This window comes from Camelina sativa, chromosome 13 (genome assembly GCF_000633955.1).
Source record: "Camelina sativa cultivar DH55 chromosome 13, Cs, whole genome shotgun sequence".
NCBI classification, from domain to species: Eukaryota; Viridiplantae; Streptophyta; class Magnoliopsida; order Brassicales; family Brassicaceae; genus Camelina; species Camelina sativa.
In genome coordinates, this window is record NC_025697.1 from 16009794 (window position 1) to 16031669 (window position 21876).

General features: G+C 32.7%; 3 protein-coding genes across 4 annotated transcripts; 2 read left to right on the forward strand and 1 right to left on the reverse strand.

The window, feature by feature from the left end:
- LOC104736870 (WAT1-related protein At4g08290-like) lies at window positions 797–3395 on the forward strand. The gene is made up of 7 exons (XM_010456948.1): window positions 797–1291; window positions 1476–1538; window positions 1675–1791; window positions 1880–2126; window positions 2251–2409; window positions 2744–2895; window positions 2987–3395. Exons 1-7 carry the CDS (start codon window positions 1098–1100, stop codon window positions 3216–3218), a joined length of 1164 nt encoding a protein of 387 aa, XP_010455250.1. The 5' UTR covers window positions 797–1097; the 3' UTR covers window positions 3219–3395.
- Window positions 12778–15733, forward strand: LOC104736871 (WAT1-related protein At4g08300). Its single transcript, XM_010456950.2, has 7 exons — window positions 12778–13120; window positions 13234–13296; window positions 14130–14246; window positions 14368–14617; window positions 14839–14997; window positions 15100–15251; window positions 15348–15733. Exons 1-7 carry the CDS (start codon window positions 12918–12920, stop codon window positions 15535–15537), a joined length of 1134 nt encoding a protein of 377 aa, XP_010455252.1. The 5' UTR covers window positions 12778–12917; the 3' UTR covers window positions 15538–15733.
- Window positions 16225–19447, reverse strand: LOC104736872 (DNA ligase 1-like). 2 transcript variants are annotated; one of them, XM_010456952.2, is made up of 9 exons: window positions 19290–19447; window positions 18441–18546; window positions 18024–18334; window positions 17778–17883; window positions 17334–17699; window positions 17172–17248; window positions 16965–17089; window positions 16537–16845; window positions 16225–16451 (listed from the first exon to the last, which is right to left on the reverse strand). In XM_010456952.2, the coding sequence occupies exons 1-9, from the start codon at window positions 19445–19447 to the stop codon at window positions 16426–16428; spliced, it is 1584 nt and encodes a 527-aa protein (XP_010455254.1). In that variant the 3' UTR covers window positions 16225–16425. The 2 variants fall into 2 exon arrangements, with proteins under 2 accessions (XP_010455254.1, XP_010455253.1); XM_010456951.2 differs by having other exon boundaries at window positions 16225–16454.

Genomic DNA, 21876 nt, shown 5'->3' on the forward strand with positions numbered 1-21876 from the left:
TTTAAATACCCTTGATCCTATTTTACTAATTTTTTCAAATTACCTGCTATATTCTTAATTGTATTCAAGATTTTGGCTATCAGGCAAATTGGCCCAGAAAGTAACTCAATATTTATAGTGATGCATATTGTATGCTGAAAATAACATCGACCCAATTTTTTCACTATTAACGTTATCGATGTTTATATTCAAGTTCAACGACAGTTATAGTGTCTCTATTATAATTTTGCATGCATTTGATTCTCGGTCGCTGATGTAGCGATTACTAAACAAACATGCATATCTAATCTATGGTATTGAGATTATGTTCTGTATTGAGTTATATTTTAATAATATTTAACTTGTAATCAATTTAAACATTATAAAAAATTAGAGAAGCTACCAAATTAACCAAAAACAATCATTCTCTCTCTGCTTTTCGTACAAAGAAAAAGACAAACATAAATAACTTAGGCTGCTTAATCTCATATTACATTTACACATCATTCTCTGCTTTTCGTACAAAGAAAAAGACAAACATAAATATTTTTCCAATAACTAACCAGCGGTGTATACTCGAAACCCGAAGTCGCTCCCACGTGATTTGTGATGAAACATTTTAACAAAAAACGTTCGGACTCTTCGGGACACTTAAACGAAACATACACGTAGCTAAAATTAGACGTGTAGATTTTAGGTTTACTTGTTTATCAAGTTGGGCCAAACACTTTTAACAAAAAAAAAAAGATAAAATTAAATTGAAAGAATTTTATCTGTGACGTGTGCAACAGGATATTAGTGTTATAGCAAAAGAATCATCAGGGCATTATATGGTTATTGTTTGCTTTACAATTTGCAAGAACCCATACCAATCAAAAACAGCAATTATTACGCCCTCTTTTTATTGAATAACGTATCTCATTGGTCGTGTCCCAATAGATATTTCTTTATTTTTTTTTTCTTTTGGTAATCTACATGACTCTTGATCAGGGGGGAAAACTAGTTCTCACATTTATCCAAAACTCTATATCACCTTTTTGATGTTTTATATATAAGAAGACCCGTTCATCATACTCTCTTCAATAACCTTGACAGAAAACAAAATAAACAAAGTAACCATGGAGGGTATAAGTGCAACTATGCAGAAGTGTAGGCCTTATATTTTAATGATATTTTTGCAATTTGGAGCAGCAGGAACGTATATTGTCATTATGGCCACTCTCAACCAAGGCCAGAACCGTTATGTCCTAATTGTGTATCGTAATCTTGTGGCTGCTCTTGTCCTTGCACCTTTTGCACTCATCTTTGAAAGGTCAGTATTATGTTTTAAACAATATTATTAATGCTGACAAAGTGAGATGTTTCTTAATTAGCATGTTGTTGCCTAATAATAGTGATTCGTATTGTTGTTAAAACATCGAATCAGATAATTATTTTGGACAGGAATAACAAAAACCTCTGAAAACTGAATGTTCATTTCGATTTCGGTTTTGTAGGAAAGTGAGGCCGAAGATGACAATTTCAGTTTTCTGGAAAATAATGGCACTTGGTTTCTTAGAGTAAGAATAAGCTTCCCATATCACATAAGTCTCAAAACAATCAATATTATGCTTTGGTAAAGAAACAAAAAACAGAGTCATGATATACTATAAAGTGGCAAGTACCCTGAATAGATACTGTCTGGTCTGTGTGTAGGCCAGTCCTGGATCAGGGTTTTGGTTACTTGGGGATGAACATGACATCAGCAACATATGCATCTGCTATTATGAACATTCTTCCTTCTGTCACATTCATAATAGCTTGGATTTTAAGGTAATCTATGTTTAAACACACACACACACACACACATATATATATATATATTGTTTAATATTATAATTAACAAGTGATATATATACAGAATAGAGAAAGTGAACATAGTAGAGGTACGAAGCAAAGCAAAGATAATTGGGACATTGATTGGTGTGGGAGGGGCATTGGTAATGACACTGTACAAAGGTCCACTTATTCCTTTACCATGGTCTAACCCAAGTACGGATCAACAAAACGGACATACCAACAGTTCACAAGACCATAGCAATTGGGTTGTTGGAACCTTGTTAATACTCATCTGTTGTGTTGCTTGGTCTTGTTTCTATGTTTTACAGGTTAGCTCCTTACTTTTTTCAATTCATACATAATATACACTAATCAACCAAAATAATATAAAAGTCGAAGCTTTTTTTACAGCATCGACCAATACTTAAAAACATTTCTATATTTGAAATGCAGTCCATAACCATAAAGACTTATCCCGCCGATCTTTCACTATCATCCTTAATATGCCTTGCTGGGGCTGTCCAAAGCTTCGCTGTAGCACTTGTGATGGAGCGACACCCCAGCGGATGGGCGGTTGGATGGGATGCAAGGCTTTATGGTCCTCTTTATACGGTTAGTAAATATCAGTTTTTACTGCGGTAAACTAATCTCTTTAGAATAAACTAAAAAATATATACTTTCTCTGTCTCATAAAGATTGATGTTATGGGATATTTTTTTGTCTCACAAAGATTGATGTTTTGTAAACTTCAAGAAGTAATCATTGAAAATATTTAAAAGTTTGAATTGTTATTGGTTTAAAATTAAATAATATCTCTTTAGTTAAAGGAAAAAATATATTTAAACTAAGTAATCATTGTTTTCTTAAAATGTGTAAAAGCTTCTAAACATCAATTTTTATGAGACAGAGGGAGTATATACTAACCAAATTTGGCTAAATATTGAAGGGTATAGTAAGCTCAGGGATAACGTACTACGTGCAAGGAAAGGTAATGAAGACGAGAGGGCCAGTTTTTGTCACTGCCTTTAACCCTCTTTGCATGGTTCTTGTAGCTCTCCTTGCTTCTTTTATTCTTCATGAACAAATCCATTTCGGATGGTACGTTGACACACATTGCAATTATTAGTACACATCTAATAAATGCCATCAAGATACACGTTCTTGATCCTTGTATTTGGTTATGTTGCAGTGTAATAGGAGGGATAGTTATCGCTGCGGGTTTGTATATGGTGGTTTGGGGCAAAGGAAAAGACTATGAAGTATCAGGATTAGATAACCTTGAAAAGAGTAGCCTCCATGAATTGCCAATCACAACTAAAGGTGACGATGACACCAGATTGGCTTCTTCTATAGCCGACGGCAGCAATTTGAGCGTTCCCGATGGTGTTGGGCATCACAACACATCTGGGGAATATAAGTGAAGAAAGCATTCAAGAGTTATAAATAAATATTTGTATCCGACCATGAATAAATTAAATAATTATATATATTTGTATGCATATGTTATTAAATTATGCTTGGACAGTCACGTAAGATGTAACTGATCAGCTAGGAATCACTAAAAATTAAATACAAGGGTCATGATTGGGTGTGTCTAATTTTAAATTTCTTATAAAAAACAATGTATGTTAAGAAAAATAAAAAAAAGAATTGCTTTGCAAGCGTAGAAATATGTTAATTGTCACTTAAAAATGTTTACGGGTAGCCAAACTCACATGTATCTGATGAGATACTAGCCTGGAAAGAGGGATATGTTAGCCTGGAAAGAGGGATATGTGAGGGAGGTTACATGCACTAAACATCATATTGTCACTTAAAATGTTTACGGGGTAGCCAAAGTAACATTATACGTCATGCCGTCATGCCGTCATGCCGTCATGGTCACCTCCAACTTTGTTTACCCGTGATTGTCAAGTTTCAAGTTATCTAGTCGACGACCTTAGGCCACAAACAAACGAAAAAAAAAAAAAAAACAAACAAACAAAAAACACCGTTTTTGTTTTTTCACGGAAGACTAATCTCCTCCAACTTTTCTCCTTTTACTACTACACCAAAACGACTTGATTAGAGAGATCATAGTTTTTTCCTTGAATATTTTATTTTAATACATACATTTTTTTTTTTCAAAACTCATCATTAAAATTAACATTTGGGTGAATTAGTGTGGTAGTCAAAATAGGAAATATATTTAAGAATATAGCAGGTTAATTCAAAAAATTAAATATCTAACATAAGAGGTAGTAAAAATTATCAGTAAGGGTGTTGATGGTTTAATGGAGGTGATGGTTAAGAATGGCCGAAAGTGGTGGCCGCCGTAGTTAGTGGTCGACGGTGGTGGCCGGCAGTGGTGGCCAGAGGTTGGTGACTGGCGGTTGTGACCGGAGATCGGTGGCTGGTGGTGGTGGCCGACGGTGGTGGCCAGCAGTAGTGGCCAAAGGTCGGTGATCGGCGGTAGTAGCCGGTAGGTAGCCAGCGGTGGTAACCGAAAGTGGTAGTCTGAAGTATGGCCGGTGGTAGTAACCGTAGATCGGTGACGGGTGATGGTAGTAGAAAGTGGTGGTTGATAGGGATAAGTTAGTCATTAATATATAAAATATATAATATATAACAGTTTCATAGTTAAAATAGTTAGACAATAAATTCAAGTTTTTTTCTTGGTTATAGGTTCAAATTTCCCTTAACATTTCATTAAAAAATTTGCTTGTTTTTCCTTTTCATTAACTAGCCACCAAATCTCGTTTTGAAGGAATTTTTTTGAAGTGAGCAATATTTTTTTTTTTTGTGAACAATATTTTTTTCTTTTTATTTTTTAAAAATTCTCTCAAAAATAAAACGTGTGAAGCCACATTTTTTTAAATTTGTCGTAAGTCTATTGATCTCGGCACAGCTTTGAGTCAATCCATTCTATGTCGTGTAATCGTGTTAATCATTGAGTGTCCTCCGGATCCATGCATATGTTTGTGCATGGTTAGATCAGGCTCATCACTTTCCAGCACTAGATAAGAATCGAACTAAGAACATACGTCACAACATTTATACTATACGGCTAGAATATCCTCTCTGCTGTTGTGATTGCTTAGGTCATTAGTACACTCTTCATTCTCAACGACCTCCAGTTAGCTCCATTAAAGTTAGATCACTTTCAATTCATTATGTAGGATCTGTATAGTTTAAGATCAATAATAAGAAAATAAAGAAAAAAATCACAAAAGGAGAGAGCATGGAGCCATGGGACCCATGTTGAGCAAACTAGAATCTCAGCTGACACATGTAAATTTTATACTTCCTCTCTTGCTAACTAACCCAAGTTTTAAATTCTGATAAATTAAAAATTTACTATGATAAATACGTTAATTTCTGTGATTAACAATATATATAATTATAAACCAATAGTTTTTAACTACTTTGCAGAAGTGTATAACAAAAACTAATAACAGTGTATAACAAAAACTAAGAAAAAATCTATATATTTAAAATAATTATTAACTAAACGTATTGAATCAATACCATTATTGATGACTGATTTGATTGAAAGCTGATCAACTTTGTTTAGGTGCTGTCATTCACTTCGTCACATTATTTAATTTTTCTTTCTTGTTTTTGTTTTTAATTGGGCTAAGAAAGTAGATATTTTATTAAAATGAGAATGGTTTAAATTTATTATCATAGACTCAAGAAGTAGTCGCATGGTAAACAAATGTAATAATATGGAAGCACAATTCAGAGACAACTTTTTCAGTACATACACTCAACATAAATAAATAAACAATAAGCTAATGGAGTTAGACGAAGTGATAACGGTTATAGGGCTATTCTTGGTTGATTTGCTAAAAACCAAAGGCGAAAGAATATTCATATTTTCATAAGTGCCTATTTACGCAACGCAATTAGCACTAGGAACCTTTCATTGAGCCTCAGTGCCCTGGATCACACAATTTTTTTTTTTATTTGTTAATTCTTCTGACTTCCACTCATTTTTTTTAATATAGTTATAAAAGTGAAATGATTAAAAAAAAAATTCCAAAATCGAAACAGTTTTGTGTTTAGGCACGGATGCTTGTTTATCAGGATGTCTCAATGTGGTATGGTAGTGTTTTGTATGAGAGATATATAAAAATTTCGAAACGACCATTATTAGGGAAATTACCCATAATATTACATAAAACATGTTTTATTACTAGAATAAAACTTTTGAACATTTTCTTACCAAAACATTACATAAAAGTTTTCACATTACTTATAAACCAATAAAAATGTGTTTATTTACGATATATGCCATTCCTACTGATTGATATATAAATATATGTAATTCCGTTTTCTGCTTACAAATAAGAAACTCACTAAGGAAGCAGAATCCGAGTAAAGGAAGATTTGACAAAAAAAAAAAAAACATCATTCCAAACCCAAGAAATAAAAACAAATATAGGGAGACAATTTAGACATGAAGTTTTCTCCATGTCTAAAGATTAAATTGACAAAAATTTGTCCCAAGCAAAATGACTCAGGTGAAGGTTGGAGAGATGCTTCAAAAAGTATGGCTAAAAAAAAATGGCGAAAACACATGTGAGATGAAAGGAAACAGAGGTAATCAACATTCAAGTAGTGTTGAGGGCACTCAAAGTTCAAAGTTCGCATGATCACTAAATGAAAGCACGATATATTATTCTCATGTTCATTGTTCATGATTTATAGTCACACTGGCCTACATGCCTAAAAGCCAAGTGTTTATTCTTCCTTGAGCTTCAATCTGCAAAAACTGAGTTTGGATTGTCCTCGTACTTGGCTTACCAACCATCTTTGTAATATAACCTTTGAGGTAGGCTTAAGTTAGCAATTTAATATTCTAACTAAACTGTATAGCAAATATTTTTTTGGTGAAGTTCTAACAATTATACTTTTTAATTCGTGTTCTGTTAGTGATAAGAACTAAATGGATGTCTTTTGAAACAATAGTGTGAATCAGATATGAGAATATTAAAATTCGTGTTCGGATACTACTAAGACTTTCCTCAATGGCAGGTTCTAAGGAGTTCTTAGCTTTTTAGTGGAAAAAAAATAAACCAGAAGAAAAGAATAAACGTAAGAGAGCCCCTTATTTAGTAGATCCATTTCTGATATAAGAGACGAAACGTGTCAGCATTCTATTGGTCGAACAAAAAATAGAAAAGGAAAAAAAATTAATTGGATCGAATTTCATTTCTTTCGTTCTCTCTCTCTCTTTCTCTCGCGATTGCGAAAAGACGAAGATTTTACGAATGGAATCGAAGGGTGTATGGTTGAATCGTGAATCGTGATAGATTGAATCGTAAATCGTCTCCAAGAGGATGTATGAGAGGCGATTTAGAATCGTGAATCGTGAATTTGGAGTCCACTCAATCAGAAGAGACTGAATCAATTGGAAGCAGAGGGTAAGTTTCTCAATAAAATTAGTGATTGAATCAATCCTGATTAGTGTTTTATGATTAGGGTTTTTTTATTTTGGATCACAAATTGGTTAATTGATAACTTTATGTTTTTTGTTCTGTCATAGCTTTGATAACCTTGGTTTAAGTAGTAAAGATTGAGACTTTAGCTTATTGTTCTGTTATAGAGATCACTGATGCGTTTAAACGCAATCGATCGGATCATCTAGATATCCCTTCAACATAGGTCGTCGAAAGGATCTCGGAGACCCGCCAAAGCATGGATGTCACTGTCTGTATGGTTTCTTAAAGACTTGGTGTTTTTTGTGATGTTAGCTTACTGTAGTGGCCTTCTCTTTGGTCGTCGTGTTCTGAAAATATTGGAAATGGATGACGAGTATGAGGGCAACTGAATCAGGTTGCTGGTGAGGACAAAGGGATTTTTACAACAACCACACTTCCTCTTATGCTCACGTTCTACGTAATCTCATCTTAATCCTTATAGGGACCGAAGTAGTGGAGAGTTTTTTACAACAACCACACTTCCTCTTACGCTCAGATTTTATAATATCAATGAGTCAATTATAGGGACCGAAGTAGAGGAGAGCACTTCTTAGTGAGGTGGGCAATCCCTCAGCTTCACGATGTTGATGCATTGGGCAAAATGGTTGATCCATCTCTTAATGGACAATACCCTGCAAAGTCATTGTCACACTTTGCTGATATAATTTTCCATTGTGTTCAGGTAAAAGCACATACTGACAATTAGAAACTGGAATGAGATGGTTGTGATTGTGTTTGCTTGACCAAAAAAGTTATTTTCTTTTCTTCTTTTCTAGTCTGAACCAGAATTCAGACCATTGATGTCTGAAGTTGTTCAAGATCTACTAGATATGATCAGATGAGAGCGCCATGGTTCAGGCGAACCTAGTGCAGACTAGTGATTTGTAAAGAAGCATTTGTTATCGGATCATCTCTGTGAATTCGTGGAAACAAGAGATGTTCAGTTTTCAGAAACAACAACAACATAGGGAACTAAACCAGACACATAAAAAAGAGTCAAAGGCCTCAAGAGGAGGCTTAAGCTGATTATACAGCCAAGAAGAGGCTTATTTCATGTGAATTAACTCAAGCAAAAGGATCAATGTGCTTGCTTCCAATCATCGATTATTCAATTGGTGGGGAGTTTCTTTTTGTGAATCTTGAATCATTTGTGTTAGTAATATTTGTTCGTTGAAGACCTCTACTGTAAACTGGTGTGTGTTACTCTGATTCTTTGAACTTGTTTTGCTTAAAAGCTCATAGATCTTACTTTGTATTGTATTCTTTTCAGGACTGAGCTAATAGGGACTGTGTATTTGTAGCTGGAACATATACTTGGTACTTATAAGTAGATGTCTAAGATTTTTATAAAATCTTAAATGTTTACACATTTATACCACTTCTATTCTATTTACAATTTTTAAATTTCAAAAAACAATATTTTCAAAAATAAGAGATCCAAAATTAAAACCTACCATTGGAGGCGAAAATTTTAACTAATAGTTCATGGGTTCTTTTATTCAAAACAATACACAATTAATTCATAAAAAAATCAAACAGTGTTTAACAACCCACTTATAAGAACCCACCGATAATCTTGTCCTAAGAACCAAGTGGGTGTCTTATGGAACAACAATGGATCATATTTGTAGTTGTCTTATGGAACAACAATGATCATATTTGTAGTTGTATTGGATAAGATTTCTAGTGGTCCAGTGGTTGGTGAGAAATGAAAATGTGATAAAACAGTTTATACGGGGGTTGAGTTTTTCTGAAAACAAAAATATCATCTATATAACAATTTTGAATTTAGGCTTAGGCCCACACAGTTACCCTGTTCAATGTTAATCCAGTAGCAAGCGATCTAGCTATCCCAAACAATAGCTTGATGCTGCTAAGAAAGCTGCTTCACTCGCCTTTCAATGGATCTAGGCTTATGCACCTTTCAATGGTGCGGTAGTCTTTTGGAGAGAAGTTCACTTTGTAGCATTTCGATGTGAATACCTTCTTATCATGGGTAATCCCATATGGAAGGCGCATAAATGACTTAATGTGTACATTCATCTTGAACAAAATTCTAGTTTTCCAAATGTATTACCACCGGAAAACATTAAATATTGTCTTTGACCTATGTTGTAGAAAAACAGAAACGAATACATGGAAGAGAAGTATTTTGAAAATAAAAAAAAATATTTTCATAATAGTAAAAAATGGATACAAATTGGAAACGTGTATATATTAAAATAAAATATCAAACGTTAAAACCATATAAAATAAACAATGTTTGAAACCACTCTAAGATATAAATATTAAATAGTTTAACTGATGAAAGATAAAGATTAAATCACTCAGATTCATAAGTTTAGGTTATTAGGAATTGCGTATTATTTTTTTCTGTTTTCAAAATTTTCCATATCCTAATGTTTCAGAAACAAACAAACAAATATCGAAGAGAATTTCTATGCAACCTAGTTTTTGACACATGTATAAGTATATTTTCTCAGAATTAATATACCTTTCAAGATACTCGATGAAAAGAATTCAGATTTTTAGAAATTATGAAACAAACTTTCCATATGGAGATAATTTTAAAGGATCTAAAACCAAATCCTTTGGCAAAATGTACCACACAAATATTATTCTACTAGATTTTAACCCGCGGTATACCACATGTATATAATTTTTGTTATTATTTATATTGTATGCTATATTTGTTTGTTAAATATTGGTTGGTTTGTAAATAGAGGAATAACTAAATTTTCTGAACGTTTGTGTGGCTAAATATTTATATTAATTTTTTATCCCGCAATAACTTCATGACCATTTGTTTGCTATCTTTAGTTTGTTTTGTTTAGTGCTTGAGTATCTATTTTGATTTTTAATTATTATAACAAAAAGTAAGGAATTTAAATACAAAATAAGTCATTTCTATGCTGTGATTAAGTCACATTTTTCCAAATGATTTAATTATTTTACACAATCTTAGTTATATTAACTTGATTTTATATGTCAAATATTCTAATATTAGTAGTGTTGACAAATAATAAAATAAGGATTTAACCCGTGTTAGCACAAATTTAATGATCTTTTATTAATTTCAACATGTACTCTTTATAACTTATCTACTATATAACCATACTATATAGTTTTTTTTTTTTAATTTTACATATTCGTAATATTTTAAAATTTTATTAAGTTTCTATATATTAATTATAATATTTAAATAAATATGAATCGAAGTTCTTCTTACGTTAAGAAACAAAGCTCAAATTGTTGTTTTCTTTGTTTGCAAAGGATTCGAAGATATAATATCTTCAAAACACAATAGAAGGTGTGGTTAAATATATCATAGTTTTTGTTTCCATATTGATTGATGTAATTTTTTAGTTGGAATTGAATATAACATATTTAGAAAACAAAATCTGAAGTAAAACTATTTTTGGAAATTTGTTAAGAATTAACTTTGTAAATAAGTATAAATAAAAGAGTAGAACCCAAAATGTACTTAAAAAATGTATATATAGATGCCATCCAGTTAAATCCTTGCTTACTATATTCACTTAAGCTTAGTGCGAGATTAAGTGGAATTAATTGCGTCACGTTAGAGCACTGAGACAAGACAGCACTTGGTGGTCAGTAAGGAAAAAAACCCAACTTCTAATATGCAAAAATTTTAAATAGGAAACCAACAAAACACAACACCTGAATACATAAATTTAAATGTGCAGGAAAATGCATTATTCATTGCCAGGAGGTCCACTTGAGTCTTGAGCTATCCATTTCTTTCTTTCCTTTGGGTTTTGTTATTACTAAGATTTGTTTTTTTTTTCCCCTTGAAATATGTATATTTGTATGGATATTTTTAAAAATACTCATTTTCTATATACAAAATGACTAAATTCTAAACGTTAAACTCAAATTACTAAACACTACCTCTTTAAAACTATACCCTAAATATAAAATAGAAAACCCAAACCTATAAAAAAAATCTAAAAACTAATTTAACATATTGTAATTGTATAAAAGAAGGTAAAACTGAAAATTACCAAGAAAATGGGTATTTTTGAAAAGAGAAGTCCCAAAAGAACATTTCTAACAAATTATCTATATTTTATCATACCATTCGAATATATTCTGATTCAGAACATATAACTTGATATAAGTATTAGGTCTGGTATTTTATCACTAATGGATAAGGGTATCTTTTAGTTAAAATTAAAGTAAAAAGGGTATAAAGTAATTCTATATATAAAAAAAGAGAGAGAATACTATACTAACGTCAAAATTTTGGATGTATAGTACTTGTATTGTTGTCTGAGTCAGTTTTCTCACATTTGGTCCAGAAATGAACGAGCATGAAACAATAATTTAAAATGTATTTATAGACGTGCATGTTTGATGTTTTTTCTTGTCTTTTAGAATTCTATTGGTTCATTTCGTTGATCCTTTTTGCTCACAACACACAAACATCAAACATGCACGTCTATAAATACAACGAAATGAACCAATATATCTGTCTGTTTAATTAAGTTTAAATATTTTTGCAGATTTTTGTTAATAGTTCTATTTTATCCACATTTTTTAAAATCAATTCATCCTTGAAAAAATATTAAGTGTTCTAATAAAGGGTATAATGAAAATTAATTTTTATAATTGTGTGAAAACTTTTAACAACACATAATAAAATGGAGAAAGGATATGATGTTTCTGATTTTAAGGTTAATTTTAATTTATTTGTCTCCTTAAAGGTATTTATAAACCAGTAAAGGTAAAGCGAAGTTATTTGCCCTCGCTTATGTTCACTGGTTGGGTAATTGTCTAGTTCACGCGGCGAACCAGATTTCTGTTGCCAGGTTACCTAGCATTTGAAACACACTAATGGAAGATGGCCTTAGCCATCGACTGTTTCTAACCTTCTTATAGTTTGATTCATATAAATAAACATGCACATGCAGTTTGAGAGACCCTGAAAATTAAATCAGGTGTTTGTGTTACCTGATTTTCCTAATTAGGGGACAAATTGTTAAGTGATTTGTCTAACCTAATTTACAGTGACTCTAATGAGGGGTAATGAAAAACTTAAAAAGAATTAAAATGAGTAAGATAATAATAGTTTTTGAATACTTTTAATATCTAGATGACATTTTCGGATTTCATAGATAAATAGAGTGATAATATTTAAAATATTGTGTCATCAATTGAAAATAACATACACGATAAACAAACTTTATTTACAATTTTTCATGATTTGTTGTTTTTGAAAAAGTAAATAATATATAATCAATTAATGCACAAACTCTAGAAGTTTATTGGTCCTCCTATTTTGCAAATTTCCGTAGGAACAAAAGAAATTAAAAATTTCCCAATATGTCTTTTTTTTTTCCTTTCTATAATGCCCTTTGTTTTTGTTACTCATATCTTTGCATTATAATATTCGAGAAGATACGTAGACGTATTATTGAACCAACAAAATAGTGGTATTTATCTTTTAAATCTAACTTTTGATGGACTATAAGAAGGATCATTTCCTATTTGGTTTTGTATGCTTAAACAAGTATCTCTTCATCGTTCACGAAACATCTTGTATCTAGAGAGAGATATAACAATATATATATATATATATATATATATATATATTATATAGAATACTTACATCTCAAAATCAAGGGCTCAAAAATGAAGGGAGGAGAAAAACAATGTGGGAAAGTGGATAAGTTGAAGCCAATAATAGCAATCATATCACTCCAATTCGGATATGCAGGCATGTACATCATTACCATGGTCTCCTTCAAGCATGGCATGAACCATTGGATCCTTGCTACCTATCGTCACGTCGTCGCCACCATTGTCATTGCTCCTTTTGCCCTCGTTCTCGAGAGGTATGTATGTTTCATGATGTTGTATGCGTTGTTTAGTTTGGTTTTTTATATCTAAAGCCATGGTGTGCTATATATATAAGTGTCTCAATACTAATTTAACGCATACTTTTCAGGAAAATAAGGCCTAAGATGACATGGCCATTGTTCTTTAGGATTCTTTCCCTCGGATTCCTAGAGTAAGCTCCGTATACATAAACCTTATCCCCTTTTCATGTACATGCATAATAGCATATATATGTCAATATGTGTGTGTTAGGTGTGCACACACACATATAGATATATATATGTTTATACATTAACATGTGCACACATAACACATATATACATATACTTATATATATATATATCATATTCAAACGATAAATTTAGATTAACAACATACTATAATTTTATAAATAATTATATAGGATTCTCGGGCCTAATAAAGACGAATGAAAAAAATTGTGAGGTTGATATATTTTCATGATAATATATACGTCATGCCTAACATTTAAAGCACTTTTTGTAAAATATTAGAGACAGTTCAAATTAGTTTCTTAATCAATGAAAATAAAAAATTTAAATAGAAAAACAATAAAACTATAAATACATATTTTACCAATATACCAAATGAAAATTAAAATTTTTGATTTGCATAATACTATAGAGGAGGACCTATTGTCTTTTTTTGTTCATGTAAGATTTTAAAAATCGACAAATAAAACAAAGTTTTTATATAAAAGCCAATTTAATAATTTAAATAAAATAAATAAATTTTCGTAGAAATGAGGTGTAAAACAATATTATTTTGGTCGAATCTATACGAAAAGATTCTAGTGGTGAATTTGATGAGATCATCACTCATTGCCGTCTTCTCATAGTCATTCACTTATTTGCGTTTCCTTTTTATATTTTAAGAGTGATTGTGAAAAACCTAGAATATGATTGGTTGATGCAAAATTGAAGCATATGATTAGATACATAATTAATAAATTGATCAATTCGTAATTGTTGTTGCTTGTCTATTCAGACCACTTTTGGACCAGAACTTGTACTACATAGGAATGAAAGCCACGTCAGCTACGTACAGTTCTGCCTTTGTTAATGCACTTCCTGCCATTACTTTTATAATGGCTGTCATTTTCAGGTAATTTGTTTCTAATTAGATTTAATATTGTTCTCAAATTTTTTAACTAGCAAACGTAAACATAGTTTTCTTTTTACTAATTTACTAATTTACTAATCATGTATTTGTTTAATATAATCAGGATAGAAACTGTAAACTTGAAGAAGGTACGAAGTCTTGCAAAGGTGATTGGAACAGCAATCACTTTAGTAGGAGCGATGGTGATGACGTTGTACAAAGGTCCAGCCATTGAGCTCTTTAAGAGTGCTCATACCTCTTTACATGGTGGCTCCTCCAGCAGCTCATCCGAGACCACTGACCAGAACTGGGTCACCGGAACCCTAGCGGTTATGGGTAGTATCACCAGTTGGGCAGGTTTCTTCATTTTACAAGTAAGCAAAAATTTAGTCTCATATATTTAGATTCTCAATTAGTGTGTTCAAATTAGTCTATGTAACACACCATAAATATTATAATCACTATTTATACATATATATTGGATAATGTAAACTAATTTGTGATATATTGGTTAAAGCTATACATAATTTACATGGCATTTTAACAAAAGATGAATAGTATATATTAAAGTTAATAAAGTGGTTAATTTTTTCAGTCATTCACGTTAAAAAAATATCCTGCGGAATTGTCATTGGTTATGTGGATTTGCGGATTGGGAACAATATTGAACACCATTGCTTCGGTCGTGATGGTGCGTGACTTGAGCGCCTGGAAGATCGGTATGGACTCAGGCACACTTGCCGCGGTTTACTCCGTAAGTTTTCACCGTTTAATACGAAACCATCTGATTTTATAATATATAATCACAAACTAGTAAATATTGATATTAATATGGTAATTGTATGGTTAATATCAGGGAGTGGTTTGTTCTGGTATGGCGTATTACATACAAAGCATTGTGATTAGGGAACGAGGCCCGGTTTTTACTACGTCGTTCAGTCCTATGTGCATGATCATCACTGCCTTCCTTGGCGTGCTAGTTTTGGCTGAAAAGATCCACCTTGGAAGGTAAACTATAGTTATATAGAAACGACACTAGTACAAACGATTAGATTATATATGCAATATATGTAACTAAGTAGTTGTTTGATTTTGTCAATGCAGTATAATAGGGGCGATTTTCATCGTGTTTGGGCTATATAGGGTCGTGTGGGGAAAAGCTAAGGACGAAGTGATTTCGGTTGAGGAGAAAACAGGATTGCAGGAGCTTCCAATCACCAACATCTCCACAAAGACAGAGGGTATTGGTGGTATTCCCATTGCAATAGACAAAGGTGTGGCTAACAATACCTAAACAAAAAGACATTGCTCTCAAATTTTGGAAGGCCAAATTTCCAAGAAGGGAAATTTGTTTATCTTGTTTGTTTTAATGTTGTTTACATTTTCAAGCTGTCTTGTGGTAAGTATTAGATTCAACTATATAAAAAATGTTGTATCTTTTCTGTAATTGTGGAATATCACGGAAATGGAAGAAATCTTAATTTGGTAAATGTATCGTTAGACGCCAAATATGAACTTAGTATTGACAAGATTAATCTTTAAAAGCCTATGAAACGTATAGTGATGATGTTGTTAAAATATTTTTAAAAAAAGTTTGTTGCAAAGTATGGAGAACTAAACGTTCTAGGTTGACATGGCGATTAAGAAGATATTTAAGAAGATTTACAAGTTTTAAGTTCAAGAAAATGATTAGGACTAGAACGGAGTTGGAAAGAATAATCTTGGATCTGAGTGAGAAACGTGTGGATCTCATCGTGACTGCTAAAGATTGGCTAATGTTTAAACTACCGTGTTTATTAATTAGTGTCGAGTCGAGTACTCAACTCTCATATAAGCAAAGTTTTATGGTAATGATTATGTAAATGAAAAACTAGGGAATTTTTAACGTTTAAGCATGTTGAATCATAGTGAAACTTTGTGTGTGGTCATTTTCTTATTTTCACAATTGGTATCGAACTAGGAATAGTACGTGACTTTGAACTAGGAATATCATATTCATTCGAAGTTTTAGCTGAAACCTAATCCAGTGTTATAGTGCATCTCTTAAAATTCATATCCTAATGTCATGACCATGATTAAACACTTCTAAAAGTAGAAAATATCACCACTCTACAACAACACATAGAGAAACTAAGCTACATTGTTCCTGGGACAAAGCTAAGCAAAGCCGACGATTATAAAATTATTCCCTGTCCTCTTCATCACCATCTTCTGCAACAAAACCAAGATAATCATCAGTTTTATAAAAAAAATATATTCTGCTGAAATTTGATGTAACACAAAGGATTCGCACCAGTGTTTGGTTCTCCTTCATTTTGACTTCCCTCTCCGCCTTCTTCATTACCTCCCTCGTCCTCTTCTTCTTCTTCTCCTACTACTTCCTCATCTTCTTCTTCTCCTACCACTTCTTCATCTTCTTCCTCATCCTCTTCATTATCAGAATCTTCTGATTCATCGCTCTCGCTTTCTTCTGCTTTTATTGGCTTCGGAGGCGGCAAAAAACTTATTGTGGATCTTCTCCTTGAACTCGACACAATGTTGCTCGTATCAATACCTTCAAGCTCCTTTGTTCTTTCTTTTCTTTTCTTGACTTCCTTGATCTCTGTCACCAGGTCAAAACATATACATTGTTAATAATTTATATGGTTTCACCCTAGAATAACTCGAATGTGTCTTACACTTTCCTAATGGTAGAAGAAACTTCGTAAGTGTGAACATTACCTTTTTCTGAAGGATTTGCAGACAATCCTTCTTTGGCGAGTATCTCCTTTAGTTCTTTTACCAGAGTATCCTCGCGTTTCTCCTCGGGCGCCTGCTTGGCTTTCCTGTAAACCGATGGAGAAATACTGGCAAGAAAGATATAAAATCAAAAATCCTGGAGTATGAACCAACACATATTTTTAAAATCTACCGGGTTTGATTAAAAACCTCATTCCACAAGATTTGATGATCGATTTAAGATGCTCAACACGCCTGCCGTAGCCAGCCGTTGGAGTTTCCTGTTTCTGTAGACAAACAGAAACCAAACGATGTATATTGTGCACTGTTTTTACAGGAATCGAGATAGGAGCTACAACAAAGCTGCTATACCTTCACAGATTTTTCTGAAGATGATGCCTTTTCTCCTGCATCACTGTCGCTCTGTGAATCTGTTTGTTTTGTCTTCTTCACAGATGAAACTTTCTCCTTTTCACGTTTCCTCTTTCCGGTTCCCTCTGACTTTGATGACTTTCTTTTCTCACCCGTCTTCTTTTTCACAGCTACTTCCATGTCCTCCTCCTCGTCTTCACCATCTGAATCAGACATTTCTTCACTGTCTGAATTTTTAGCTGGTGTGCTCTTGACATTCCTGGTTACAGTTGTCTTCGGAGCCATTTCCTTAGTCATACGTTTTGTAGTTTTCTTCGGAGCCGTAGCCTTACTTATAGGTTTTGTAGTTTCAAGAGCTTGTAGTACCTAATTAGCCAAGAAAAGCTATAAGAAGAATGTGTCTCTCAGTTATAACAAGAAACATAGTAAATTACAGTTACTTACTTCATCTAATTCTTCATTAATGAATTTCTTGTAGGGGTCAAGAGAATACTTTTCTAACTTAAGATCTTGCTCCAAAAGTCGACGAAGTAAACCCATTGTAATTTTCCTGAAACAAAGCAAGCGATTATAAACAAAGATAAAGTTCCTTTCCCAAAATTATTGACGACAGCAAACTGACATATAGAAAAATGTTTCCTAACGGTTAAAATATGGCATCTGAGAAAGGATAAGACATAATCGACTTACTCAGAATTAGCGTTAATATAAGAAGACCTTTTACGAAGGGCTTTCTTTATGTCACTCTGGAGGACCTCTTTGCTCTCCTCATCTTTTGTTTGCTCAGCTACAGATTTGGACGTGTTCTCCTCTGTCAGAAGTCCCATCACAGGAGAATCTTCGGTTTTGTCATCATCACCAGTCATATCTGCCTTGACATCTTTTTTCACCTTGTGCTCTTCCGATAACTTTGCTGCCTCTTTCACTGGAGTTACATCATCTTTCTTCTCAGTTTCTTGAGAATTTTCTGAAGTTTCATCATTCTCAGCACCTTCTAAGCACTGTTATCACCAAGAAAACATATTGAGGCATAATTAGTCAGCTGCAAGTAGTAACATATTTTCTCTATTTCATGCAAAACTTGGCATTAACTATGGCAAAGGATACCTGAACCAAATGTTGTTTAACAAAGCTCTTATGCACATCCAAAGCATGTTTGTCCAATTTCAGATCCTCCTCCAGCAACCTCCGAACACTCTCACAGGTGAGGCTGCTGCAAAACCAAATTCCAGATAATTGTGCTTCAGAAAACCTTTCTCGGATACTTTTGACAATTATCAGAAACCCTTTAAACCATAAACTGGAGATATCATCAATCTTCAGCCATTCCTTTGAATGAAAATCTTCGTCTCATATACTTAAACGAAATGAAACCATTACAGCCCTCATTTTCCACGAAATCAAACTCTAAATCATAACCAAGCTCTGACACAAAGCTATCCTACCAAGGACAGTGATTGCTACTCGAACATCTCAATGCACAAACCTAAAATTCTCATTTCTTCGTTTCAATATAGCTTTCACCAAAACTATGCTTTGGAACCATACCATAAGGCTTCAGTTTCTCCACGAAATCTAACTCTACAACATCACCAAACCAATCTTATACAAACCTAGCCTACCATAGACACTGAACGCTACTACAACAACTCAATCCACAGACCTAGATTCTCATTATTGTTCGTTAAAACCAAATTTCACCAAATATAACAAACATCACTGACCCCAAAACCCTAGTTTCTCCCCAAAATCCAACTCTAAATCATCACCAAACCAAATCTTACAAAAACCTAGACTACCCCCACATACACTGAATGCTACCTCGAACAACTCAATTCACACAGACCTAGATCCTCATTTTCCTTCGTTTCACCAAATCCAAACGAAAAAAACAACACTGATAATTTTCGTGAAATCGAAGCGAAGAGAGAGATGCCTTAAGAAACGATTTCTTACTCTGCTTTATCTCTGAGGTAGGTTACTCGGGACTGCATAGCCGCGAGAATCTGGGACTCGATAGCTGCTTTTGTTGTTGTTGCCTCAACATCCTTCGAATCAACCTTGTCACCGGCGATCTCCATGGCCGTGTTCGTCGTTGAGTCGCCGCCAGACATTTCTCTAAGTAGACAAAGGAAGTTGAGTAGAAGAAGCAGATTTTATTACCTCTTTAGTGTGAATCGAACACCATTAATGATATTAGTTAAAATCGTGATTGCGTGAGGTCAAGGGGCATATCTGTAAATTATTATTATTTTTTTTTTTTTGACGACATTTTATTTCTTTTAATTCAAATAATGTAAAATTTATTTAGAGAAAACAAAAATGTGTAAAATGAAAGTGGTCAAAGCACTCTCAGATCAACAACTAACTAAGTACCCACCCCCGTTATATACGGAATAAATTGATTCAAACAATCATACATAATTTATGAAAATAAATTTATATATGAATACATATATTTAAAAGAGTAATATTTGTATTATCATTAGTTTTAACATATTAAATATTGTAATAGACGAATTATAAGAAAGCGCTAGGCGGTATCTGGGCGGTGATCCAGCGCCTAGAACGCTTAGTCGGGGTTTAGATAGTTTTTAGGCGGTTTAAGCGTTAACAACATAAAACATTATATATATATAATTATATCAAAATATGTGTTATAAAAATAAAAAAATATATAAATTATAAACAAAAGTAACAAAATATATTTATTTAAGTTATATTAACAACCTATTAATGTTTATAATTACATACATAGATATAAAATATAATAATTTAAATATATGTAATTTAAAAATCAAAAATAAATATTAAAATAAAATTGATGTAATTTTAAGCGGTTTAGGCGGTTATCTAGGCGTCTGCTGAGCGCCTAGCGCCTAGACGGCGGCCTAGACCGCTTTCTTGAACACTGATTATAAAATTTTTTTTACTCCGACTCTTATAAATTTATTTTATAATTATTTAAAAAACAATCAACCAATAGTATAGAAAAATAATATCTTACACGTAATAAAATTACAAAAATATTACATTTATTTTCTTATTATTTGTTTAAATATATAATGGCATGTTACTATAAATAATATTACCAAATGAAGGTGAATTATTAAAGAGTGTTTTGAGTTAGGTGATTTTTGGTATTCTTACTAATTAATTTAGACATAAATTAGATATTAGATTTTATAATACTAATTTTGAAATGTTTATAAAAGTAAATGTTAATAAAAGAGGTGCATGTTGTTATATTTGGAAAATAACAAATAGTTTTAATTTATTTTATGAATTTCGAATAAAATATATAATGATATGAATGTAATTAGTATTAACGTTAACTAATGAGGGTTATTTGCTAAATAAAATGTCTCGAGCTCTCTGACGATAACACATCAACATTTTTTTAAAAATGCTTCTTTATTAATATATAGGGATATCATCGAGTACCAAACCAAACTCTTAGACCATTTCCGAGTCGTGTCAGTACATTACCAAAATCCGTTCCAAACTTTCAAAAACAAAGACACTTTCCAATTTCCAAGCAATCTTCTCTCTTAGTAAGTCCAAATGTTGAATAGTGAAGAACATGTGTAAAACGATTACAAGAAGAAATCAGCTGGAGAGACTTGATTCAAATTTTTAAATAGAATCAAAAAGTACTTACATAAAGCAATTTGCCATGACAAGATTTAAATTTCAAAAGAACTAAAGAAGTTGTGGCAAATGATATGTCCACTGAGAGCACGCACTATCACATCAATGATCAAGTCTCGCTCCCTACGAATGTAAGGATTTGATAAATGGATCAGCCTGGCTCATTGATGAGAAAAAAAACTAAAGAAGTTTAACAAGACAAGAAATAAGTTAACACTTGAGACTTGTTCAGACATTTTTGTCTATCTCTAGCAGATAACACACTTATTAATACATCTTTACAACTTGCATTGAGACTAAAATTCTGGAAACAATTAAAAATACACAAAAGTTAACAAGTAATACTCAAATGCACAATTGATCAAATGATATAATGGATAGAACTTACCTCTTTGAAGATTATTTTGCAACTCAATTCCAGCAAGCATCTGCTGAGTGGTAACCACTCCTTTCTCATTCAATTGAATCCCACTCTTTAACCATTGCTCACTGCACATTACAACCTCAATCATATAATGAGTTATGCAAGTCTAGGATACGATTTTGATGTTCATATATTTCACCCTGTTTTACCTTAGTATATTAACATCTTTTGCATGATTTACTATCCATTTTGGCCATTATTGAGTAGCTTTAGCACTGTTTATGCATTAGAGTAGATTTGCATTGGATTTGCATAGTTTCTTGCACAAACATGTGATTTGGGATCCTAAAGAACATGGAAAGAATGCTGAAGAGGATTGGAGCTATCAAGTGAAGAAAACAAGGGAGCTAGAGCTGAAGATCAAGTTCCGGGAGACTACTCGACCGCCCACTCGACCAGACACTCGACCGTGTGCGGAGAAGGACTCGACCAAATGGAAGAAGCAGAAGAGAGGTCACTCGACCAAGC